The sequence below is a fragment of the Muntiacus reevesi genome, chromosome 6, assembly GCF_963930625.1.
Source record: "Muntiacus reevesi chromosome 6, mMunRee1.1, whole genome shotgun sequence".
Classification (NCBI taxonomy): domain Eukaryota; kingdom Metazoa; phylum Chordata; class Mammalia; order Artiodactyla; family Cervidae; genus Muntiacus; species Muntiacus reevesi.
Window position 1 is genome coordinate 5,468,572 of NC_089254.1, and position 26,858 is coordinate 5,495,429.

A 26,858-nucleotide genomic window follows, 5' to 3' on the forward strand; every position below is an offset into this window, starting at 1 on the left:
GTCACTCCTTTAGAATAAATGACAAATTGTTAATCAGCATTGATTAAACATCTGACTATGTAATATATGATTAACATGCATTTTAAATATATGCATATTCCATTTAAATCAAGGTTAAAAACAAAACTAATAAATACATGTGTATGGTTGTACATATATATTTATGTACTTTAAATATATCTGTCTAAAATGTAAGTGAAAATGTTAGTAATATAGATAAAGGACATAGGTCAGATATGAGATATAAAATCTCCAAGCCTCAGAGAAAAAAAATAAAGCAAGGAAAACCTGATCAATCCAAAGAAAAAAGAAAAAGACTTTAAAAAGGAATAAGGGAGGAAAAAAGGATAGAAAATTTAAAATAAGATGCCAGAAAAAAAGACTAAACACTTCAGGTTCACAGTGCATGTGAAGAATTCCTTGATTAATACACAAAGCCTCACAGGTTAGGTAAAAAGGCAAAGTTCAATGATACTTTTATAAATGAAACAGGAACTCTGGCAATAAAGGTTTGGAGAGAGATGCAGAAGCAGCATGCAGACACCAATGGAAGCAGCCCCTTAATCCCAACCAGAGGGGAGTCGGGCTCAAAAGTGACAAACTCCATGAGAAAAAATACTGTTTGTTGATAAAAATCTTCCTACCTCTGACACCATTCATGAGCCTTTATACATGGAGCCAAAAGCATCAAAAATTGACAATTAAAAATGATGAAAGCACCAGCAAAATTGGAAAAGATCCATATTGTCAAGTTCTGGTAAAGATTTGGAGAAGAGGTCATTGCAAACTTTTCTGGGGGAGAATATATATAAGTCTAGCCTTTCTGGAAGGCAGTTTGATCACATCTGCCCCCAAATGACTCCACTTCCAGGCCTCCATACTATGAAAATGAGCTCATGGAAGCACTCTAATGTATGAGAAAATAACCCCAAATCCATCAGTGGAGAATGGTTAAGTCCATTCCAAGGGGTTTTAGCAGTGATTTTTAAGAATCGAGTAGATCTGTATATACACTGATGAGGCGAGAGCACCACGCTCTGCTGAAAGGAGCCAGTTGCGTGATAATTCATGTGTCTCTGGGTAAGTAAAGGGATGCAAAAAAGGTCCTGAAGGTCAGTCAATGACAATTAAGACTGCTTACCTCTCTGGAATGGGAATTGGAGGAGGCAGGCAGTTTCCATATCTGACAGCAACAATGTATTCTTTTTCTAATTTTTAAAATCTCAAATAGTATTTTTAAGGTATTGAACGTGGCTTTATTTTTTCAGATTAGAGGAGCCATTAAGTTTGTTAGTAAGTAAGGAAGTGGCAAGGGGTGAGAATGGAAAGCCCCTAATATAAATTCCTTTCAGAAAACATTATTCTATTTCATATGGAAAATGACACTGAAAAGATGATGGCCAAACAGAAAATAAATCCTTAAAGACCAAGGTGGAAGTTTTGCACATACATCAGATTGCATTACAAGTAAACCTCTCAGAATCAGAATCTGTAGCAAATAGTCATTCATCCAACTCCAAATTGAGCAAGACTATCAAAATTGCTTTTAAAAGTAGCTGTGAGACAAATACAGATTTCATCTGCATTTTAAGGAACTGAATTGTTCAGAAACTCATTTTACAAAGGAATCTTTGAGCAAGCAACATACATGCATGACTACATCAGTGACTGCAGAAGTGGATAACTTCTATTTTTTCAGAGTTTGGGGTGTAGACAATGTCGGACCCTCACATTTGGAACAAATAGCATGGGCATACATGTGCTTCTGACTCTGTGGGACACTGCAACCTGGAATATATGATAAGCTTCTGGAGACATAATTTCACAAAATATAGAAAATTGCCACAAAACTAGGGCATGATTGCAATTTAAGGGAAATGATGCAGATAAATCTATTTTAATGGATAAGCTTAGTAGATGCAAAATAAATGTGTCAGTAGTTCATTATTTATTCTTCTCAACTGGCCTAAATTAGAATGGAAAATGCACACAATATCCAGTCTACAATTGTACACAGAAATGAAAACAAATGTTTTTCCTAAGCCATTTTACTATTTTGGAAAGACTTAATCCCACTGTATAGTTAATTTCAAAGGCTCTTTTTGACTCTTTCAACTCCATTCCACGATCTATTGTGCAGGTTTTGTGTGCCAAACATTACCACTGCTCACTGCTGAACCGATCAGAAATTCTCTTTGATCAAGGTAGTTTCATTCAGCAAAAAATAGGTTAGTGAGCTGGACAGACAGACCTGCCTTTCATCACTACCAGACAAAAAGGCAGTGGTGATGAGCCCAATGCAAAAGGCTGCAATACCTTCCAATTCGGTGACTCTTAGCTTATTGAGCAACGTGATTAAGTAGTTGGCAAAGCTTGTCTTTCTTGAAGCCAACACAACAGACAGATTAAGAAGGGGACCTTTCTTAGTGAAGTGAGAAGAAACACTGGCAGCTTCAGACTCTCCCAAAATTCTACCCAAGTTCATGAATCAACTCATAGATATTTACCCAAAGAAATGGGAAATTCAGTAAAGTATTTCCTGTATTGTTTTAAATTTGCTAATTTACATAAAACTTAGTACACACTTATCCTGTCCTAGAGAAAATATGACATTTTTTAAAACAAAGAAACAAATTTCCTAATTAGATTTGATAAAGTGTTATCTGCTTAAGATAAATGAGCTTCTCCAAGTTTAGTTATCAGCTTGAAACAGAAGAAAACATATTAGACAGATAAAGCTGAATTTTGCATGGGAAAAAAGCCCAACACGTTTTCTAAGGAAACTGTAAAAGTATGTATAGGTTCAGGGTCAAAAAACTAAACAACTGAGATTGGCTCTTTCAAGCATAAAACTCAAGAATACAAAATTCTAGGTACTAGGATTTAAGAATATTTACTTTTCTTATCTCTCCTTATTGTTTTCTGTTTTATTTTTCATAAGGATAATCAGAAGCATGCTCAATACATATTAAAACATTTTTTTTCTGTATTTTTCCCTTCCATTTTCCCTTCCTTTCCCCCCCTTTTTTCTGTATTTTTTTCTTCAAGTATTAATTGAAACTTTCTGATTAGTATTTGGATACACAGTACTTAATGTCTTTTTAAAAGAAACAATTCCAACTCAAAAAATTTATCTTTGAAAGTATCATCTTGAGACTAGAATAAAAGTTTTCTTCATGAGTCCCAGTGATAAATTCCCAACTGGAATTCCTGTCATAGATTCTCTTACTTCTTCCCATTAGAGCAATCTTAATTTTTGGAAACATTTAATAAATATAACACATTTAATTATTATATGCTCACTGAAGAAAAGTGGAAAAGTACAGAATGAGAAGGGAAATAGGACACACAATTCCACAACCCAGAGTGTTTCGGACATTCTCTCCATGACACACACAGTATAATAAATTTTTATGTAGTTAGAATTATGCTGCAGACACAGTTAGCATTGCAACTTAACAGCACACTATAAGTGGACCTCTCCATTCCCACAGACTCTGCAGGGTTGCATTGTCTTCCACTGAATGAATGTGTCAAGCTTTACTCAGCCAAGCCCTTGATGTTGGCCTGTTGTAAAGGACAGGATTGGTAAGTGTTAAGAAAATTTTTATAAGGACAGCAGAGAACTATATGAGCTGAGAAAAAATGGGAGGTGACAACCTTCACAAAGTAACCACAGCACCAGCCCCAAACTGGTACTTTGCTGTTTCTAATAAGATACTGAGTTGTTTTTCAGAGACAACAGAACAAAACCACAAGTCACGCAGCCAAGCAAGCACTGAGAGAAAACTTTGACCTTAAATAACTCCTGGAACCAAAGTCTCTCTCCCCGTGGATGAAAGAACCAAGATGTGAGCAGAACGCGCACACCGGAGCCCTTCCGGAAGCAAGGAGTCAGCTGTCCAGGAGGTCTGGTGCTGAAGCTGGATCTTCCCATACCTTACCATGAATGGCCACCTCCACAGCCTTCCCACTGAAACCTTTACGCCCACCCCAGCATCTCCGCACACCAGCCCTCCTCCCCTAACTCATGGAAGTCTGATAGGACCCCAGATCAGGCAGACACATTTGAGCCTCGTCTTCTTGCCAGTTGACGTTGAAGTAAAGCTCTTTTCTCTCCTAAAACCTGGTGCCACAGTTCTGGCTTCTGTACGTGTTGGACAGTGAGCTCTTAGCTCAGTAACAACAGGAGACCCCCACATTTAGTTTCTTCAACCCCTGAGTTAGTGGAGAATGCGATGTGTTTCCATGGATCATAACCATGCATTCCCTAGACCCCACCCCAGACCTACTGAACAAAGTGTCTGTGGTTCAATGAGGCCCCGTGAGATTCATGTTCTTAGTTCAAGAAGATTTGCTTAAGGCAATAGAGGAAATTATGTAATTGGATGATGCCAAGTCCTACTTTCAAATGGTATTAACAGGAGCCTTTGGATAGGATTCTTGAGATCATCCCCAGTGGTGATGTTGTTGCCCAGTATATCAGGTTACACATAAGAAACGGGATTAGAGGGACTTGCCTGGTGGTCCAGTGGTTAAGAATCTGCCCTCCAATGCAAGGGACACAGGTTCAATCCCTGGCTGGGGAACCAAGATCCCACATGCCTTGGAGCAACTAAGCCAGTGGTCTGCAACTAACAAGCCCAGACTCTCTAGAGCCCATGTGCCACAATTAGAGAAGCCTGTGCACCGCAGTGAAAGGTCCCACACAACACAGCTAAGACCCAGGGCAGCCAAACAAGTAATAAATGCATAAGTATTTTTTAAGAAAGAAAGAAACGTGATTTGCAGTCTGGAATATCTCAGAGGAAAGCTGGACTGAAATAGAAAGTAGCTGTCCTAAAAATGGATTTTTCTTTTAAGTCTAGGAAATTTTATTTGTTTCTTAGGTTTAAAAAATTTTTTACACAATTTTTAAAGATTATTTTCAACTTACAGTTGGAAATGAATTTTTCTATCAGTCAAATTTTCACATCTGTATTCTGTGATTTCTACATTAGCTTTCAGTTCAGAAAGCCTCTTTTCAGACAGAGGTGAGAGACTAGGGAGATCTTATGGTTACATTTATGTTTTGGGTCAGAGGACCCAGCTGCCCTGTATCTAGACTCTGTATCCACAGACATGGTGTCATCTTGAGCCAAGTTTGTGCTAGCTTGTTATGCAACAATAGATAAGTAAGACAGACTTTGGTGTCTGGAAATGGATCATAGATGTCATGATGGCTTTGGAAGGAGGTCATGGGGAGGCTGAGAGAATTTGGGGGAGCTTAAGAGAGAGAGCCAAAACTACATTGAACAATGGCTATTAGAAACATGGGCTAGTAGGGGGCTTCCCTGATAGCTCAGTTGGTAAAGAATCTGCCTGCAATGAAGGAAACTCAGGTTTGATTCCTGGGACGGGAAGATCCACTGGAGAAGGGATAGGCTACCCACTCCAGTATTCTTGGGTTTTCCTTGTGGCTCACCTGGTAAGGAAACTGCCTGCAATGCGGGAGACCTGGGTTTGATCCCTGGGTTGAGAAGATCCCCTGGAGAAGAAAAAGGCTACCCACTCCAGTATTCCGGCTTGGAGAATTCCATGGACTGTATAGGCCATGGGGTCACAAAGAGTCGGACACGACTGAGAGACTTCGCTTCACTTCACTTCAGAAACACGGACTGGACCCTCCTGTTGAGGACCTAATGGAGGTGAGGAGTGGGTTACTGTGGGCCAGAGGAAGGGGCATCCTTGTATATAGGGGCAGAAGTCTCAGCTCCTAACTGTCTCCTGTCGTCACAGGGGAAGCGGGACTTATAAGTACTAACTCATCCGTGTGGCCAGACAAGGGGCTTCCGGTGAGGTGTGGAAGGGGCTGCTGGGTTCCTGCTCACCGAGGAACACAGGAGGAGAGATGAGCATCGATATCAACAGAAGAACCGTCAGACAAAACAACCAGGGCTTGATGGTTCTGAAAATCCTCAACCCCTCCTGGTGGCAAAGATGCTCAAATTAAGAGTTACACTGATAGGAGAATGTGTCTCAAGGAAAAGCAGAGAGTGTGAACTCAGAAGGATGGAAATTTCAGAACACTGACTCACATGGGAGAGCCCAGAGACCCTCCCTGGCCAGCCGGCAGGCCTCTGTCCTCGGTCGACGCTCTGGATCAGGGAGCAGGAGGAATGATCTGTGGGTACAACACTTGTCTGATGGGGTGAACCCACCCAAAGCTGCAGAAGGCCCATATGGAGTCTGAGAAAAACTATTTTTATCAGAAACACTGTGAGCTTAGACTAACAGGGACAAGGAATGAAAATGAAGGCAGATGGCAGGCTCCCAGAAAACAGGCCGATGAAACCACTCACCAGTCAGGATGGAATCACTGGGGCCAGCAGGTGGACACATGGACCGCAGTTCGGTTTCCATGATCCTGACGTCATCTGTTGACAGTTCAGAAGTGATGGGAAGTCAATCACTTCCATGATTAGGTCAAAAAGGCCGGCTTCCAGCTCACTCTGGTGCCCTTACTTGCTCACTCTGGGGTACCAGCTGCCACGTGTGAGCTGCCCTGTACAAGACCCACACATCGAGGACAGCACAGGTCTCCAGGCAGCGGCCAGCAATGAGATGGGGTTTTCTGCACAAGATCCTGAGAGGGACTGCATCCTGACAATCACACAAATGAACCTGAGTGAAACTCTCCCAGTTGAGCCTCCAGACGAGACCTCAGCCCAAACAAACCACTTGATCTCAATCTTGTCGGACACCTCAAACCAGAAAACCCCACCCAGCTGCACTGCATTCCTGACCAACTGATAGAGAACAAATGTTTCCTGTTTGAAGCAGCTAAGTGTTGGGATCTGGTGAATGTGGGTGTATATAACTAACAAAGCCTGTAAAATGACATTTCTTTCACACCTGAGTTTGTATTATAGTATGTGTATTATAGGTATTATAGTATGCACATATGTATTATAGTATGCACAATTTCGCTGCTAACCATATGTATTTATCACTAAAAAATTTGTAAAAAAAAGACTTATTTGCTTTCATAGATTCCAGGGTGTCTTTCCTATGACTACTAAATTTATTTAAAAAATTCAGTGATCCCACTCCTTATTTGAAATTTGCTCAGCTCACCCATGTTTTTGGGTCTGATTAAAATATCTCCTATTTTATTCACTTAAAATACTTTCTATTTAAAAATTTCAGACTCATAAGAAGTTGCAAAATTGGTACAGAGTTTGCACCCTCTCCTAGTTTCCCCTGTGATAATGTCACACATAGTTGTAATTCATCACCAACATTAGCTGCTCTAGTTTTTAAGTAGAACAAGTCTATTTGAACTTTGTAAGTCCAAAGTTATAAGCAGGGATTCACCCTACATGGAATGTCTCTCCATCACTGGAGTCTTCCCCTAAATGTGGCTGTAGATCACCATTGTTCTCTTAACAGAAATTACTCCAAAGATTGATGGGAGCTAATCTCTGTGCATGCCTTACACTAGGCTGTGTGTGTATGATCAGTGTCTAGGTTGTGTTCAACTCTTTGTGACCCCATGGACTGCAGCCAGCCAGGCTCCTCTGTCCATGGGATTTCCCAGGTTGCCTTGTCCTTTTCTTCCCGACCCAGGGATCGAACCTGCGTTCCTGCACTGCAGGTGGGTTCTTTACCCACTGAATGACTTGGGAAGCCCAACACTTGTCTGAGTCCCACCAGTTTGCCCACATTGACCCACTTTTTACCTAAACCGTGGAACGTCACAGGGTACAAGCTGACAGGTAGATGGTTCCACTGACTCCCAGGCCTCGGGTCATCACTGGTCAGTGGCGCTCGATGTGCCTGTTCTCAGCCTCCAACCTGCTCCCAGGTCTCCCCCAACCCTGCGACCTTCACGGCCAGGGTGCTTCTTGGGGGAAACCAGGCATAGATGGTGTTCCAGCAGGTTCTCCATCTTGGGGTCTCTGGTCTATGCACTCTGTGAAAGGAACACTTCCTAGCTCCACGTCCTGCCAGGCTGAAGCGAGGGAGCATCTTTGCTGCTCTAGGTCAGAGTTTATGCTGAGGTTCTAGAGCAGTTCCCACATTCTTCACAACTTCACTGATTTCAGTCCTCAGCCAGTCTTGGCTTTCCAGCTGCAGATACAGACTCAGGGTGCTTGGCCCTCAGCAGCCTCTGGTACCCCGAGAAGAGCCCAGCCCCGGAGCGTCTCCATGGTGGTCTCTGCTTTTCAGCACAGCAGGATTGGTTCAATCGCTGGTTACTGTGATGGATCCAACCTCCAGCCCCTCTCCCCTCCTGGGAAATCAGGGGTGGGGTGGGGTGGGAGGTGGAACTGAAAGTTCCTACTGTCGAAACACAAGGCTGATTCTCCTGGTAACCATCCCCATCCTTGGGTGGAACCCCTAAGGCTCCTTCCCCAAGGGGTTTTCAGGCACTGATCCCAGTGCTGTCATCACTCATGACAGCAGAGGGGCTCTTGGGAGCCGTGGGCTAGGAATGGTGCATGAAGACCAATCACATGTGAGTGACCAGGTGAATGACCAAATGTATATGTGTGTTTCTTATAAATCACAATATTGCATGCCCATGCCAGCCTCACTAGATAGCCCTTGTGTTCCCCCCAGAACTGCCTTCCCACAAACTGCCAGTCCTAGATACCGAGGCAAGGGCCTCTCTTTAGGAAAGGATCCTTCTCTTTAAATTGCTCTTTCCCTGTTCAGATGGCTCAGCAGCTTCCAAGCCTTGCTGGAGGTTCAGCAATGGAGGGGGCGGTGTGAGGTTTCTCTCCTGCCCGTGAAGCCCCCCGTGCCACGTGAAACCTTTAACACCAAATAAAATCGCATGGCTTTTCTCCCTTTGACCTATTATTACCTCATTTCACAGGCTTATCCACTGACCTTACGGGAGTAGAGGCCAAGTTTCCCTCCCCTACAGACACCAGAGATCTCCACTCCAGGGACCTGGAGGCCCAGGGTGAAGCATCACGTTCTGAGAAGGTGAGCTCTTAAGACTCCTTGCTCAGACCAGGGCGCAGCTCCACAGAGGTCGAGCTGGGACCCTAGGGAGGGGTCGAATAGGAGTGTCCAGCAGGGTTAGAAGAGTTCTGGGCCAGAGTGAGGACCCTTCTCTGGGTGGGGGAGGTCCCTCCGCTTATTAACCGAATTTTTGCCAGGATTGACTTCAGGCGGTGTAAGAGTTGAATAACAGATTCTTTGGGTGTGTTCACGCTCAATCCCTCAGTCATGTCTGACTCTTTGCGACCCCATGGACTGCAGCCCATCAGGCTCCTATGTCCATGGGATTCTCCCAGCAAGAATACTGGAGTGGGTTGCCATTTCCCTCTCCAGGGGATCTTCCCGAGCCAAGGACTGAACCCGTATCTCTTGTGTCTCCTGCATTGGCGGGCAGATTCTTTACCACTAGGGCCACCTATTGAACACCAAACTGTAAGCTCAAGTGTGAGAGCACATTTAGCTGGTGGCAAGCCTGTCTCCAGCCTTACCTGGCTAAGTGAGCGGGTCAGCTTCCACTGCCGCAGGGCTGCATTTTCCCCCCTGTTAGCGAGGCGCTGGGCTGGGGGTGCAGAAACCTCCTCCCCGAGTAGGCGCCGTGAGACCCTGTCCCGGAAGCAAGGGCGGGCCGCTGCATTCTCTGCCTTCACCACTAGAGGGGGCGCATGCCTTGCTTTGCCTGGGGCTTCCGCAGTGCCCTGGAGGTGGCTGTTTGCCCTTTATCCTTTTTTTTTTTTTTTAATTTCATTTAATGAGCTCTTTATTTTTAAATTTTTATTGGAGTATGGTTGTTTTACAATGTTATGTTAGTTTTCGCTGTACAGCAAAGTGGATCAGTTATACATACACATATATCCATTCTTTTTCAGATGCTTTTCCCATAGAGGACATATAGCAGAGCTCCCCACGCTATATGTGCAGCAGGTTCTTACTATTTACCTAATTTTTATACAGTAGTGGGTATATGCCAATCCCAATCTCCTCATTTACCCTGTGCTCCCTCTTATCCCCTTTGGTAACCGTAAGTTTATTTTCTGTGAGTCTGTTTCTGCTTTGTAAACAAGTTCTTCTCATTTTTTAGGATTCCACACATGATTGATGATATCATATGATATTTGTCTTCCTCAGCCCTTTGAATTTTGATACCATTTTACCTTAAAATTCCAATTTAGATGTTAGAGAATGTTTAGCTAATTTGCCACAAAGCTCAAATTTTTAGTTTCTTCACTTCTGTATTTAAATTAAAATATTATGCTTAATGAATCAGCTTTTTAAGATGCTTTGGCCTATAGTGTTGCTGGGAGATTTCCAGCTGAACTGCTTTACTGATACTCACTCCTGTGTACACGGGAAAGTGAAAGTGAAAGTCACTCAGTGGTGTCTGGCTCTTTGTGACCCTGTGGACATCCATGGAATTCTCTAGGGCAGAATACTGGTGTGGGTAGCCTTCCCCTTCTCCAGGGGAATCTTCCCAACCCAGGGATCAAACCCAGATCCCCCACATTGCAGGCAAATTCTTTACCAGGGAGGCCACAAGGGAAGCCCAAGGATACTGGAGTGGGTAGCCTGTCCTTCTACAGGGGATGTTCCTGACCCAGGAAGGACCTTAAATTCCCTCTGAGGGACCTGTCCTTTCCAGGGCCAACCAGACATGTGAACTGGTGGACGTACATGGAGGTGAGCGGCTGGTCCCTGGTCCTTCCAAGCCTCTATGTTTTCTGATTTCAAGTCATCAACACAGACACTCAACACGTGGAATGATTCCCTGGGAGAGCATTTTGCACCTGCTCCATTGATATATTATTCATTGAAAGGACTGATGCTGAAGCTGAGACTCCAATATCTTGCCCAACTGATGCGAATAGCTGACTCACTGGAAAAGACCCTGATGCTGGGAAAGATTGAAGGCTGGAGGAGAAGGGGATGACAAAGTATGCGATGGTTGGGTGGTATCACCAACTCAATGAATATGAGTTTGAGCAAGCTCTGGGAGATAGTGAAGGACAGGGAAGCCTGGCATGCTGCAGTCCACGGGGTCTCAGAGTCAGACACGACTGAGGGGCTGAACAACAACCCTTGACATAGAGCATCTTCTGGAATCCTTGCCTCTGCTCTCAGAACAAGCACTTTCAATCTCTGTTGTAACAGAGGAGGTAGTCAGAGTGAGTTGCTAATCAAGGGGCCGCCTTCAGCCCCCCAGCACACACAGAGCCCTTGACTTTGTCCTTGTGCAGCAGGACCACAGAGGGGCCTGGACCCTTGGGAGGCTGTTGCTGGCCGACGTGGTCACAGGCCATGCTTGAAGGACCCTGATTCTCAGGTGGAACCTTCCAGAGCTGCGTCCCATCTCACCCCTGGAGACAGGCACTCGCCATTGATGGAAGAGCTGGATGGTTCAAGTCAGCACCTATTTTCTGACAGAGATGCAGGAACTTTAGTCAGAGTCCAGGGAGCCAGGAAGCAAAGTACCATGCAAATCCCTCCTGGAGGCTGGGGCGGCATGGTGTGTGGATGTGTGGAAATCGCTTTCACAAGGAACGTTTCTCTAACTGCAAAGGAAGTGAGGCAAGCAGTTTATTGGGGAGAAGCAGAAGCAAGAGGAAAGTGATTTGCCTTTTTTTCCTCTTTTTCTCCTGGGAGGAGAGTGATCCTGCAAGAATCTACCAGCAGGGCGTCAGACTCCTTCCCTATTTGCTGGAAATCCCACCCTCAGAGGCTTCTCAGCAGTTCTTGCAGGCCGCCGCTGCCTGGAGGGGACTCGCGGTCAAGGGAGCAGCAGGCCTGGGCACAGACCCCGGGGAAGTGGGGGTGAAGTCTGGCAGGTGCCGGGAGCATCGGGGAAGAGCAGTCCCACCCAAGACACCTTGAAGGGCCAGTGAGCCTGCTTTATTGAAGGCACACGGCCTCGGGCAAATGCTATCTCCCTGCTGGCAGAGTGGAGGCCTGGGTCCCCAGGTGGAAGTGAAAGTTGCTCTGTAATTTGAATATCGGAGGCAGCCTCCAGGATTCAGTACCCCAGGCGCAGGCTTCCTCAGGAACAAGCTGGGAACCCACGGTTGTTTTCGGAGGGGGGAGGAAGGGAGTTTGCGGGGTGCTGATGCTGACAGTGGCCCTGCGGGACTCCAGGGCATGGAGGCCTTTTTGTGCCCCATCCCTTGCAGGCAGAACTCTGGCCCCACGACCTTCTCTGAGTTCCAAAGGGCAGGACAGCAGCTCCGCAAAGGAGAAGTAGCCACAAAACCACCCGAGGCAGAGGTGCAGCCACATTAGAAGAAGCACCACCTAGGGCCTTGCACACACCTTCAGCTTCTCAGCAACCCCACCCTTTTGAAACTGCAGAATAAAAGACTACAAGGCAGTTACCACCTTGCTCCTATCACATACTCTGGCCTATCTATATAACCTTCCCCTACTCACCAGGGAGCGGGGCGCAGTTCTTGAGGCGCCAGCCTGCTGTGTTCCCCCTTTGCCTGGCAAAGTAGTGAAGCCCCTCTGTGCTTCTCCTCCATGACTCCGCCTCTACGTTTCTGTTTGGCATTGGTGCAGAGAGAGCCGAGACCTTGGCAACAGTGCTGCCCTGCTCCAGCTCAGCAGAGCTGCCCCACGATGCACAAGGCAAAGCTTTCCTCTCTTCTCCGTCCAGGGTGGCAGCCACAGCCCCACGCGGCTCATGGAGCTCTTAGAATGAGGCTGCTGTGTTGGACAGGCTGAATTTTCTCATTTATTTAGTTTTGATGATTTTAAGTTTAGATCACGGGCTGTGGCTAGTGGCCTTTGTGTGGATGAGCATCGCTCTTCGCAGAACTCCTACTTGCAGATGAAAAGAAATGCTCCGTCCTGGCATTTCCATGCCACAGGGGTGGGAATGGGAACCCTGTTGCTCAAAGCAAACAGGCAAGAAGCAGGATTGGTCTTGGCTGCTGCGGGGCGCACCTTTCTGGCTGTCCTGGGCTTAATCCCTCAGCACGGCTTGCACGGGCTAGGTGTGCACCCAGAGTGTGTTAGAGTGACCAGGTAATTCTCAGAGTAAGACACTGCTACTGTTTTCCTTTTTGATTAACACGATTCTGTTGCACACAAGTTCCAGTCCAGATTACTGGGAGTCTGAGCTGCCCCATGGCCCCATAGGTGTGGGATGACCCCCCCAGCTGGGGTAGGCAAGGTGAGAGTGGGGACCCTTTAAGCCTTTTGACATTATCTCTAGGCTATGGCCTTTGTTGCAGTATCGCTGTCTGCATGGCCCTGCAGTCGTATGCTTTTTCCACTGTGTCTGACCCAGAGAAGTGTTCATTCAGTGACTGTGGCTCTTGCATGTAATGGGCGGGCATTAGGAAGTGTGGCTCAGGGTGACTCCCTGTGACCTTGAAGAAGTCATTCTGTGTCCCGGTTGCTGGTTTCACTACCTGAAGTGGCTGTCACTCCCATCCCCACCCTTCCTCTAAAAGCCTGGCTGTCCCTTGACAGCCGGGTGTTCCAGGACCAGGATGGGGGTCTCACTTCCTGCTTCTCCCCCCAGGCCCTTGCTTAGCCTAATGCTGACAAGACCCTTCTCCAGCTCCCTGTGGATGCCGCTCTTCCTGCTGGACTCCCGGGTGGTGGGCCCTCCAGACCACAGAAGCCGCAGACCTCCCAAAGCCCTCCTGGGATCCTCTGGCTAAAATCAACAGCATTGTGTTTTTCAGTTGTGTCTGACTCTTTGTGACCCCATGGACTGCAGCATGACAGGCTCCCTGTCCTTCACCATCTCCTGGAGTTTGCACAAACTCTCATCCATTGAATTGGTGATGGTGTCCAACCATCTCATCCTCTGTCACCCTCTTTTCTTCCTGCTCTCAATCTTTCTTAGCATTAGGGCCTTTTCCAGTGAGCTGGCTCTTCCCATCACCTGGCCAAAGAATTGGAGCTTCAGCTTCAGCATCAGTCCTTCCAATGCATATTTAGGATTGATTTCCTTTAGGATTTACTGGTTTGATCTCCTTGCTGTCCAAGGGACTCTCAAGAGTCTTCTCCAGCACCACAGTTCAAAAGCATCAATTCTTTGATGTTCAGCCTTCTTTATGGTCCAACTTTCACATCTGTACATGACTATTGGAAAAACCACAGCTTTGACTATGTGAACTTTTGTCGGCAAAGTAATGTCTCTGCTTTTTAATACGCCCTCTAGGTTTGCCATAGCTTTTCTTTCAAGGAGCAAGCATCTTTTAATTTCATGGCTGCAGTCACCATCCACAGTGATTTTGGAGCCCAGAAACATAAAGTCTGCTAATGGCGTGGCCGTCCCCAAATGTGTTTCCATGTTTAGGCATCTGGTAGGCCGGTGCTCACCCGTCCCTCTGGCCCAGATTTCCCGGGGCCAACTTTCTTCACCCAAATACCTCCTTCTGCCTTTCCGCTCAACTCTGTCCTTCCAGGTTTTCCGTCTGCATGATCTGTTTCTGATGGAAGGGGCTGACGTGTCCAGTGGTGAGTGGGTTCATCTATTTCTTCCTGTGGTTCTAGGGCATATTTGTGTGCTCTGTTGTTAGGCACATACACATTAAGAATTGTTATGTTCTCCCAGAGGACTGAGCCCTTTACCATCAGGTAAAGTCCCTCCATCCTGGATAACCCCCCTGGCTCTGAAGTCTGCTGTGTCTCCCGCTTTCTCCTGACCGGTATCAGCACAGTGTGCCCTTCTTCATCTCTTCAGTCTATGTGTGCTCAGTCGCTGAGCGGCATCCAACTCTTTGCGACCCTGTGGACTGTAGCCTGCCAGGCTCCTCTGTCCATGGGGTTCTCCAGGCAAGAATACTAGAGTGGGTTGCCATTTCCTTCTCCAGGAAATCTTCCTGACCCAGGGATCGAACCTGCATTTCCCATGTCTCCTGCATTGCAGGCAGATTCTGTACAGTCTGAGCTACCAGGGAAGTCCCATGTGTCTTACATTTAAAGTGACTTCTTCATGGACGATGTGTAGTTGGATCTTGCCTGTAGACACACTCTGACAGTGTCTACGTTTCAAGTGGTGTATTTAGAGCAATGGTGTTTAAACTGAAGATTGATACAGTTGGATTAGAAGCCACCACACTTGTTACTATTTCCTATTTTTTACCCCCTTTTGTGTGCTTGTTTTTACTGCCGTCCACTTGTCCTGGTTTCTCTAGCTTTAGTCGTTTTGTGAACAGGTTTCCGTTTCCTCACTCTCTGCCTCTGGCTCAGACTGGCTTTGTCTGGTGGAGCCTGGCTACCCAGTCTGTCAACCCTCCTCGCCCCATCAGCTGTGTCCCCCAGGACTGCCCAGCGCATGCCCTGGATGAGGTCCCCTGCCTGGGCCTGAATGCCAGGACCCACAGGGGAGGACCCTCCTGGAGACCTCGGGGTCCTGAGCCAGCGTCCCACTGTCTCCTGTCTTTCTCTGGGGAGATGATGCTGGCCCTGAAGCATGCGGAAAGATGGGAGGGGGTTCAGAAGGAAGAGCCCTGGGTGGGGGGTCCAGGCCGTCATCTTGGTGGGATAAGACTTCATAGACCCCAAGGAGCAGGGGACAAGCGTCCATCCTATATGCCATGCGCCCTTCCTGGGGCCTGACCGCGAGCTGGGAGTGGAAGTGTGGGGATGATGAGGCAAGAACTCTGCCTCATAGTCCAGTGGAGGAGGCAGCCACTTAACAGAGCACCATGCAAGGCCTGAGACAGATTTAAACAGCTCCAGAAACCTGGAGATCTGGCCTTGAGACAGCTCCGAAGATCAGTTAAGAACAAAGGTTCAGCCTTGTTTCATGCCTAGCTCAGCAGCTGGCACAGCCTGGGGAGCATTTCAGGACCTGCAGGCTCATCATGTGCAGGAGCCTAGGTGCCAGGCTGCTGAAGGTTAGAAGGAGCCTGGAGCGATGCAGAGAACCAGGTCCTGGTCAGACCAGATGACATCTGCAAGCGGTGGACTTGGACCCCAGACCAGGCTCCCTGACTCCAAGGCTCCTGGAGATTGGCACAGACCCTCAAGCACATGGCTGTTGTTCACTCACTAAGTCGAGTCTGACTCTTTGTGACCCTGTGGACTGTAGCCTGCCAGGCTCCTCTGTCCATGGAGTTCTCCAGGCAAGAATGCTGGAGTGGGTTGCGTTCTCTTCTCCAGGAGATCTTCCCAACACAGGGATCAAACCTGCATCTCCTACACTACAGGTGCTTTCTCTACCACTGAGCCAGCCCTCAAGAATATACTGTACCTATTTTACTTTTGAACAGTAGCACATGTCACTGTTTTCTTGTAGGAAGGTATAAAGACAGCTTCAAAGAATCGTGATGCTTTAAGGAGTGGGATCTGGGTGTGGGCAGGGGAGCCACGTGGGTTTGTGAAGGGTAGTGCCCAGGAGGGAGGAGGGCCCTGAAAGGGGAATCAAACCGAGGCCCGAGACCACACGCCCTCCTCACTGTGGGGCCTCCGCCCGCCCTTGCCCACAGGAAGCAGGAGGGAGGAAGCTGACGGGGACGCAGCGGCAGGTGCGGGGAGCAGAGGCAAGGTGCCCGGAGGCCTGGAGCCCCGCCATGGGGTCCCTCCGAGGGGGAGCAAGGTTTTGAGAGGGGTGGACACTGCTGCGCGGCCTTCGGGGGCCACAGACCCTGGGAGTGGGCACGGGAGGCCCCGGTCAGGCAGAGCAGAGGGAGGGAGGCTGGAATCACGCAGGGAGAAAGAAAGTATCTTTGGACAATTCACACACTCAACGTCACATCTAGTTGGTTTGACAAAACATGGGAAAGAAGAAGTGAAATTTGTTAACTGCACCGAGATCCAGGCAGTTCACTTCAGGGGACAGCTTTGGGACCAAATTATCCTTATTATGCAAATTTCCTCCCCAAGCGGCCGGCCTCCAGTTGCGCCTGGGGACCACGGGGTTGCATCTGCTTCCCGTCCTGCGACCCCTGTAGCCACAGCCCACCTGCTGGGCCGGGACAGCACCCCGATGCCAGGGAGGGGGCGCGGGCGGCCTGTGCTGAGGGAGGGGGGGGGGCCGGGGAGACATCACACAGGGATCCTGCCTTGTTCCTGTCCTTGGCTTTGCCAAAAAGCGGAAAAAGCGAGGGGACTTCACACTGAGGTTTTCACCTTCCTCCTTAGGAAAATACAGCCCAGAACTTGGCATGTTTTGAAGCATCTGGTCCCAGCTGAGGCCTGAGGTCCGGGCTGCCCCGAGTTCCCCATTTCCTTCCTGCCAGCATCAGGCTCAGGGGTCCCCAGCCCATCACGCCTCTTGCATCTCCCTCCCCAGGCCCCCGCCGACTGTCAGGGCCAGGGTCCTGCTCTCAGCTACTTTACTGAGCCTGCTTTCCGGCCTCTCCTTCGTGGAGGGGGTTTGGGCTCCGGGCTCAGCGGGCTTCCCTCCTGTCTGGGACCATCGCCCTCTTCTCTGTGGGAACAGAGCCCTGCCGCCCTCCAACTCGCTCTGCCCTCGGGCGCCTCCTGGGTCCATCGTGCTCTCTCACTCCTGACCACCTGACTCTCAGACCCTGTCTTCACGGCTGACCCATTCTTGTCATCCAGTGCCTTCCGTTATACAAGACCCAGCTTCCCCGCTCAATCCCTCCGCCCAGCCCACGCTGCCCCTGCCCCGCACTAACCGCTCACACAGGGCCTGAGATTGGGGCCAGCGCCTCACAGGTGCTCCGCACGCAATCACCTCAATCATCTTCAGCAGACAATTGTATGCGCACATGTCTACTGACCCGCATCTCAGCCTGTGCATTGCTGTCACAAATGCCAGACACCGGGTGGCCTGTGAACAACAGAAGTTCATTTCCCGCAGTTCTGGAAGCTGCAAGTCTTGAAGTCAGGGCCAGGTGAGGACCCCCTCCCGGTGGTGCATTTCTCACCGTCCTCACAGGAGACAGGGTGAGGGAGCTCCTTGAAGCCTCTTTATTAGGACACCAATCCCAGCAGGTGGCGCTAGCGGCAAAGAACCCACCGGCCAACGCAGGAGACATGAGACGTGGGTTCCATCCCTGGATTGGGAAGATGCCCTGGAGGAGGGCATGGGAACATACTCCAGGATTCTTGCCTGGAGAATCCCATGGATAGAGGAGTCTGGTGGGCTACAGTCCATGGGGTCTTAAAGAGTCGGACACGACTGAAGTGGCTGAGTACGTAGCAATCCCACCACGAGGACTCCATCCTGATGACTCAGTCACCTGCCAAACGCCCACCTCCAAGTACCTTTGGGAGGCAGGATTTCCACATATGGTTTCTGGGGAGACACAAACATTCAGACCATAGCAAGCACCTACTATGTGCCAGGTAACTCTTCTTGACAGTGAGGATATGGCAGGAAAAAACGCTGCTCCTGGGGACCACAGCCCAGTGAGAGAGAGTCAAGTCCTCTGTAGCCCCGCTGCCGGCAGGTCATGCCTCCCCGCCAGGCCTCCTGCCTGCTCCTCATTACGCCACTCTCTTCTCTGCCTCCAGCGGCCCCCCTGCCCCTGCTTCTCCCCTCCTCACTCTCCTCCGGCTGCAGGACCTGAGCTTGCTTTCTCTGGCTTTCCTGGGCTCTGCTGCAGGATGAGGTCTGCTCCCCCTCCCTTTCCTGCAGGGTAGGGGCTCAGCCCCTTCAGGAGGTGCCTGAGTTTAAATCCTACCTGCGTCCAGCGGGGTAAGTCTGCCTGGAGTCAGCAAGCCCACCGTGGTCAGCCACTGAAGCTGGTTCCTCTAATCCAGCTTTTATAGGTAGTAGTTTGGTTTTCCACGCTCTGACTCTCTTGTCATGGCAAACCCACTCCAGTATTCTCGCCTGGAGAATCCCATGGAGAGAGGAGCCTGGCAGGCTACAGGCCAAGAGATCACAGATTTGGACATGACTGAAGTGACTGAGCACACGTGCACGAGTTGTTTTAAATTTAAGAGGGGAAGAGAGAGACGTTATTCATTTTGAATAATTATTCACTTCATTAATAATTAGTTATTAAGTTTCTTCCTCTGTCAAAAAAGAGAGGGCGGTGGCTGGGCTGGAGGAGAGGGTTAAGGTTGGATCTGCCTTGATGGGGACCAGGTGGGTGGGGTCAGCTTCTCTGGACTTGAGGAACTGGTCCCAAATGAGGCAGGTGGGCTCCACCCAGACCTCCTGCTCCAGAAAGGTCAGGAGTGGGTCTCTGGAAACTCCATTTCTGAGAACCAGCCAGATGATTCTGAGCTGCATTTGAGAATCAGGGTCATGGGGAATTTCTGGATGCCCCAGGGCGTGGGGAAGGTGGTCTTGAGTTGGGAGCTGGGAATTTGGGTTAATGCTGGGAGAGGCCAATGGGAGGATGGGAGCCTGGCCATGAGGCAGAAGTACTATTCTAGGAGCCGAGGGGCTCCGTCTCCCCCTCGTCAGAGGTAGCAAGGGCCAGGCTCTTGGGGAAGGCAGAGAGGATCCAGGCTGTGTCGGCAGCACCTGAGATCCAGCCCTGCCTGGTGGGTGTGCTGGGCTGCTCTCTGGGTTCCGGTGCAGAGAAAGACCAGCAGGATTCAGAGTGATGCCTTGGCTTCTGAGCAGCAGGGAGCCCCTGCGTCGGTGGTCTGAGCACTTCTTCCAAGTCTTGTACTGATTGCCCAGCTCCTAGATGCCTGTTTCGAGCCCTGCCTAGGATTTGGAGTTGAGAGGCTGGGCATGTGAAAAAAACGAGACTTTTGACAACAGCCGAGCGATCTTGTTCCTTAGAGTGTGTATACTTTCAGTGAAAACGCGGAACTACACCAAGGAATCACAAAACCTCCAAGATGTTTTATTTTGATAGAAAATATGGCTAATTAATTGGAAATGGGATCAGAAATCGTTGGCGTCTGAGCCCCCAATCATGATGTCTAGCTCCTCAGATTTCACACTAATATGTTAAACACAGCATGTTTTGTAAATTTACAGCACTCATCAGGAACAGAAGTGGATGAGCAGCTGTCTTCAGGGAGGTTAAAAAACTGCACCCAGTAAACCGCCAGAGTTGACCCAGGAACAGCAGAGAGGGAGCTGTCCAGAACATGCCAGGCTGTTCCAGGTATGCAGGGGATAGTGTCTGTGTGACAATGGCAGCCACCCCTCGCTTCCTTCACTCAGCATCTTCCAGGCCCTCTGTGCAGGCGACCGGGCTCTTTGAGCCTTGGTGCATCCACCTGGAGGCAGGTGCGGTCCTCCTGGGGCTGACCAGGCAGACTGTTCCTGACCCTTAGCCCTCCCAGGCGTGAATGTGAGTTGTTCTGCTCCTCACCATCACCCCATGAGGGAAACACCCTCCAGGGCCCACTTCCCAGAGTGGGGCTCACCAGATAGGGCACATGGGGTGGGTTCACCCCTGACTCACTGAGGGCTTGCAAGGGGACCAGAGGAAGCTTAATGGCTTACAGCATCAAAAAGATGCTGAGGATAATCATTCTTAGCATGACTTCAATGATATAAAAGGTGGTGAAAACCAAGAAAGTGAAGTCTATCATCCTACGGAATGCTCTTGAAGTGAGGGTTTGAAACTCCACCCTCACTTGTTACCACGTCCTGGGTTCCAGGGTGGATTGCTCCTCAACCCCTTCCCAAACTCAGTCAATGAGCTTGAGAGATGAGGGCAGGCCACTGCCCTCCTCAGATCCCTTCTAGTTGAATGTTGGTTGTTAAGTCATGTCTGACTCTTTTGACACCCCATGGACTGTAGCCCACCAGGCTCCTCTGTCTGTGGAATTCTCCAGGAAAGAATACTGGACTGGGTTGCCATTTCCTTCTCCAAGGATCTTCCCGACCTAGGGATTGAACCCAGGTCTCCTGTGTTGCAGGCAGATTCTTTACCAAGTCACCAAAGAAGCCCGCTTGTAGACACACTCATTATCCTTGGTGAGGTGCACACAGACACGTTTGGTTCCTCACTCTCATAGTCAGACCCCACCCTCCCCGCCCACCACCGCCACTTTGGAGTACCTTAAATTGAGCCTAGGTCGTTTCTGAGTTAACGCAGACACCCTTTATCTCTTGAACCCGTGACCACTGAGAAAGGACAGGATGTAACTGTGAAACTGGATCTGGCAATGGTTGTGTCATCACCTCTCTCTAAGCCACGCGTTCATTCAGCGCAGTAACTTAAGGTTGCCGAAAACGTCTTTGAAGGCTACTGCTCCGGCCACTGACACTTACGAAAAACCCCTGATGCCAGAGCCTGATGTGCAATAGGACAGTCTGTGGATTTCATTCAAGTTTCACCCCATTTGGATCAAACGTTGAACCATGTAAATTTGATCACTTCATCTTATTTACTAGATTTGAGCCCACACAGTGTCTGGCTGGTTCTCCCAAAGGGCCGAGTGTCTCGAGCAGTGCAGGTCTGTGGCAGACAGAGTTGAGACCCCCCCAGCCCTGTGCCCCCTGCCCTAAACGTTCAGCTCAGCAGGGGGAGTGCCCCCAGGGTGGTCACTGCAGTCAGCTCCCACCTCTGTGCTCCCCCCGGCTGCCCATCGCTGCGCATGGCATTAAGCACTTCCCTAAGAAGAGCTGGGGAATGTGTGTTTTATTGCCCATGACCTCCATTCACCCTCCAACCCACAAGTACCCCAAGCCCAGCACAACTTCAACAGGAGGTGCTCAGCCTGCCCAAGTGAACCGATGCACTGGCAGCAGTGGCGAACGCGCATGATCACATATGATCCCACCCTGTCCTGGACCCGCCTCCAGGCCCAGCTCCTCCTCCTCGACCCAGAGGGAGTCTGCAGCAGGTGGCAGGTCTGTGGGGCGATTCTCTCAAGACCAGCGTGGGCTTCACAGCATGGGGCAGACAGAGTATTCGTTGCATTTATTAGTTCTATCACCACAGAGTAAGCATTTGAAAATGTGTACAAAAGGATACTCTATTCCTCCAAGGGTATACCCCTTGTTCACAGCAAAACAGAAATAATTTAACATCATCATAGAGGCAGATTGGAAATACAACTGCATTTTCTCATTTACAGTCTGTACAAGTATTTGCCACATTGGCAGCTGCACACCCAAAGATGCATTAGATAGACGCACATAAACTGGACCCTGAACAGTCACTACATACAACATTGTAAAAAAGTGTGTTAGAAAGTACTGGAAACAAGATTGCATATTCATCTCTGGTCACACTTGTTCACAGTGAATGCTATCGCACCAACATCATATGTGCTTTTTCTTCTTTCAATTTCTGATGTCCATATATCTTAAATAAGTCTAATTTTGGTTTCTTTTAAAGTAAAAAAAAAAAAACCAACACTAAACTGAAGGAGAGAGATATGGATTCTGAGTAGCGCTGCCCCTTCATTATTGCTGGAACATAAGTGCAGGAGAGAAATAGATTTACTTCACGACTGGTCTACAGAAGTCCATGGCATCTTACTTTTGTTTTGGCAAGAAGATGATGCTAAGAAAGTCCCACTGAAAACAAAATGAGGAAAAGCACAAAAATAGAAAAAAAACCAAAACAAAAAACAAAAAAAGAACTCTCATCGCATTGAGAGATAGCTGTCTTTCTTGATGGAGAGTCTGAGATCTCATTTTTGGTTGATTCTGAACTGGAAGTGAAACGTGCTGGTATCTGAAATGCTAGGTGCTGGGACACGCCCTTGGGTGACAAAGCAAGAGTAACGCGATTCTTTTTAATGTCTCTTCTACAAGGACAAGCCCACGCTCTAAGATAGTGATGCAAGAAGACCTGGGTGAAGAGTAGGGTCCAGTGGAAGGGAGCTGGGTGACCGGGGTGGGCCGAAATGCCAAACAGGGAGTTCTCATGATCAATGGAATCCACCTGCTCCTGGTGCCCCTCCTTTGGTTGATATTTATTTTCAACACAACGAGAGTGCATGAAACCTACTGCATCCACAGTGGTCCCTGAGACACACACTCATATCTTCCAACAGCTGAACAAACCACAGAGTGAAACGGGGTAAGGTCATGCAAAACACTACTTTTACCAGCTAGAAGGAAAATGTCAACAGCTTTGGGTACAGAACATGGCCACCTTTCAAGCATAATTTCATTACTTGTTGGCATTAATGAAACCTTACTTTAAATACAATAGTTTCAGAGAAAAAGGGTGTTACATTAGAAAACCACAACAGAAGGTGTGTAAATAAGGTTATATTGGTTACAAAAGGCGGAGAGAGGGAGGGGGAAACAACTCCTCAGCCACTATTTACAGTGGTGGGTTGAGGTCTGTTTGAAGCCACAGGGGAAATGATCGCTCTGTTCAGCCAATGGACCCTGTCTGCAAACTGGACACGTGAGCAATCTCTTACCCTGAATATACGTGTTCAGGGGGATAAGGTGGATCTTTCTTTGTAACTTCACATTGAACTAGTGCTGTCCACAGCCCAGAGTCCCCCTCTGCCCCTCACCCAGTGCCTCAGTCTGTCACTGACCAAGTCACTACAACTGTGTCCATTTCCAGGTTCAAAACATCACACAGTTCCGTAAGCAAAGAACCCCATGACTCAAGGACGCTAGGCTGCCACCCTTTCCACAAAACTCAAGTGCACCTGGGAAGGTAAGCTTCTGAAGACTGAAGGTGGGATAGTTCATTTAGAGAATTAAAATGAACCCAAAGAAACAGGAGTCACACCTGAGACTGCTGACTGGGGACATTCATGGCAGGGCTTTCATCTCTGGAAGGCTTCCAGACCCTTGATTGGTTTACAATTCATTTAGAGCAGTGGTTCTCCACTAGGGACACCTTTTTCTTCCCAGGGGCATTTCTGGTTGTCAACTGGGGGGTCCTACATGCATTTATTGGGTAAGTGACCAGTGAAGTGATAGTCACTCAGTCGTGTCCAACTCTTTGTGACCACATAGACTGTAGCCCACCAGGCTCCTCTGTCCATGGGATTGTCCAGGCAAGAATACTGGAGTGGATTGCCATTTCCTCCTCCAGGGGATCTTCCCAACTCAGGGGTTGACCTCATGCTGTTAAACAGCCTAGGATGCCTGGGGAAATCCCCTGCAACACAGTATCCAGCCCCAAATGTCAAGAGTGCTGAGCCCAGGATCTCTGGCATTGGCTGAAAAGCAGAGACGCCTGTGCACAATTTTTGCTGCTTCCTTATGGTCACCTTGGACATTTTTGGTGACGAAAAATACTGGAGACATTTGAAACTGTATGCCCTTCCTGCTAGGTGGTTAAGATGAATGTCCTTAATGACAGCATGAACCTCTTCTATTGCTTTCCAGGTTAGGACTGGAACCCGTGGGCGTCTTTGTGGGCCTTTGAGGGCACGAGCAGCCCTCACCTCCCGGGCCACCTCCCTCTGTCCAGCTGGACCTGGAGTTGTGGTCGCGAGATGATCCTGAACACTCCCCCAGTCAGAAAGGTGTATCCTGCCTAGGTGGACACAAGGGTGAAGCTCTGTCCTTAGAGAAGAGGGTGTCAGGTGGTTGGAAAGTGTGGTTTCAAACAAACAGGTGCTGTGTGTAAGCAGTAGCCTCTGGGCTCCACCTGCCACATTCCCTTGTCCTGAAAATGGTCATTCTGAATCCTTCAGTGGGTAGTAAAATGGGAACACGAGTGCTCACTTCGGCAGCACATATACTAAAATGGGAACACTATACACAGAAGGCAGGGAAAGAAATGCACCCACAACAAGAAACCCATGCTTGGAGCTACAAACACAACGTTAAATGAAGTTCAGGACAGACTTTCTGCAAGAAATAGGCTTCTGGTCACAGGCAGAACCCGGCAGGAAGGAGGACAGAACCAGACGTGAGTGTGGAATTCAGAATAAAGGTTTGGTTTCTGAGGGGTTTTATCATCTGAACCTTTCAAAAGGAACTAAGGTCTAAATTTCAGGGCCGGTGTTAACAATGTAGTGATAGACCCTGGGGGCCCTTAGGAGATGAGAGAGCAGAGAAAAATGGGCCCAGGTGCCCCACGGAAATAGAGTTCATTCCATGGGACAACAGGCCTCTTGAGGCTTATGGGCTGGGCAATGTCATGACAAAGTTTGGAAAAGGAGAATGAATCCAAAAAGCTCTCCAAGCCCTCCCCTCCCTCTGCCCAATAGTCATTTTTCCCAGCAGTGTGCAGAATTTGACTTAGAATAATATCTTCCTTTGGAACCTGTGGCCTGTCGGTGCTGGATGCACGCAGTTTCTGGCCCTGCAATGAGGGCATTTCAGCCCAGGGTCACGGTCACGGCCACAGCGCAGGGGCTGTGCGCCCGGTTCCCGGGACCCTGCAAACCCCATCTGGTGCGCGAAACCACGCTCAGCATGGAACCAGCTCATTCCTTCCCGGGCTTCCGCTTGTTTCTATACAATTCTCTCCGAACATGACCTATCACTTGGAGGCCGGCGATTTCTAGGAAGCAACAGGGGAGGGGATTTCAGCCTGCGGTCTACAGAATCGTCTAGTAAGAGAGCACTCCGAGGGCTCCAAATGGAAGCCCGCATCTAACAAGAAAAACGTCCTGTTCTCAAAAGCAAATCAACCAACTCAGAACAAAACGAAGTACCACCTAGAGGACAAAGCACAGCGGTCCAGTCCAGCCCCGGCTGCCCGCCCAGGGGCGCGTGCAGGGCGCGGATGCTCTTCCTGCGGGCTCGCGCAGTCCGGCTTTAGCTCATGTGGAAGCGGTGCTCCCCGCGCGTGATGTGGGAGGAGAACTCGTAGCGGTCCTGGCTGTGGTAGCCGCACATGTTGCACTCGAAGGGGTCTCGGAAGCCGTGGCAGCCCATGTGGATGGTGTACATGACGTGGTCCAGGAAGAGCACGCGGCAGTGTTCACACCTGTACACCTTGAGGGCTTCCCCGCTCGTGCCGATCACGCGCAGCGCGTCCGGGGGGCCCTCGGAGGCCGCGCGCAGCACGTCGTAGGCCGCGTGCTCCTCCTTGATGGACAGGCCGTTGCGCGCGTGGGGGGTGATGTGGTTGGTCAGGTAGATGAGGCCGCCCCGCTGCTCCTCCGTGTTGCTCTCGGTGTCCGTGGAGTCTTGGCAGCTGTTGCTCGGGGATGCCTCGCGCTCCGAGGACGCGGACTTGGCCTTTGAGAGCAGCAGCAGGTTCTCCACGGCGCCGTCCTGGGCTGAGTGGCTGGAGCGCGCGGGGCCCTCGGCGTGCGGCTTGTGGAGCTGGTACATGGGGCTGAGCACCGGGACCACGTCGGAGCTGCCGGCGGGTGTCTGCACCAGGGGGCGCAGGGACTCGGCCCCTAGGTAGCTGATGGCGTTGTTGATGGCCTGGTCTATCACATGTGTCTGCATCATCTCGTTCTCCTTCTCGTAGCTGGCACTGCCGTCGTAGGGCAGTTCCGGCAGGCACTTGTCCCCTGTGGGAAGCGGTGACAGTCAGTGAGGCCCAGGTTACCTCTGCGCCCGGCGGCAACAGCTGACATCTACACCAGTGGGGGCAACAATCTCGGGCAGACACACAAGGCGGACATCAGCAAAACAGGGCAAAGCTGACAAGTCTCTGCCTGCCCTGTACCTGGCATGGCGCCCTGCCCGGGGCTGGCATTTAAACCAATTTGTCTACACAAATCAATAAACGAACAGGCGAACCAAGGATGGCGTGCCAACTTAAACAGCATATATTCAAACACTAAACCAATACTTGTGTTTACTCTGGGTGTTAATAAACATTTTGAATGTGCTGAGTGTCCTAAGTCACTTCAGTCGTGTCCGAGTCTTTGCGACCCTATGGACTGCAGCCCATCAGGCTTCTCTGTCCATGGGATTCTCCAGGCAAGAATACTGGAGTGCATTGCATGCCCTCTTCCAGGGGATCTTCCCAACCCAGGTACTGAACTCATTTCTCTTATGTCTTCTGCATTGGCAAGGCGGGTTCTTTACCACTAGCACCACCTGGGAAATGCTAAAGATTTTTATATTTAATTTAAAATTAATATTGAAATGATATGTTTTCATATAGAGTTCTAAGTAACTC

At 49.1% G+C, this 26,858-nt stretch overlaps 2 protein-coding genes across 7 annotated transcripts in view; one reads left to right on the forward strand and one right to left on the reverse strand.

The window, feature by feature from the left end:
* LOC136171108 (GPI ethanolamine phosphate transferase 1-like) overlaps positions 1-26,587 on the forward strand; it is a 97,524-nt gene extending 70,937 nt beyond the window's left edge. The window contains exons 14-17 of the transcript XR_010663745.1: positions 3,495-6,821; positions 8,864-8,976; positions 19,859-19,988; positions 23,373-26,587. The gene's annotated coding sequence lies outside the window, so the exon portion shown is untranslated. The remainder of the gene's footprint in view (positions 1-3,494; positions 6,822-8,863; positions 8,977-19,858; positions 19,989-23,372) is intronic.
* IKZF1 (IKAROS family zinc finger 1) overlaps positions 25,532-26,858 on the reverse strand; it is a 91,523-nt gene continuing 90,196 nt past the window's right edge. For all 6 annotated transcript variants that reach the window (XM_065939803.1, XM_065939802.1, XM_065939801.1 and 3 more), the window contains one exon: positions 25,532-26,241. In XM_065939803.1, coding sequence (XP_065795875.1) covers positions 25,532-26,241 — 710 coding nt within the window. The remainder of the gene's footprint in view (positions 26,242-26,858) is intronic.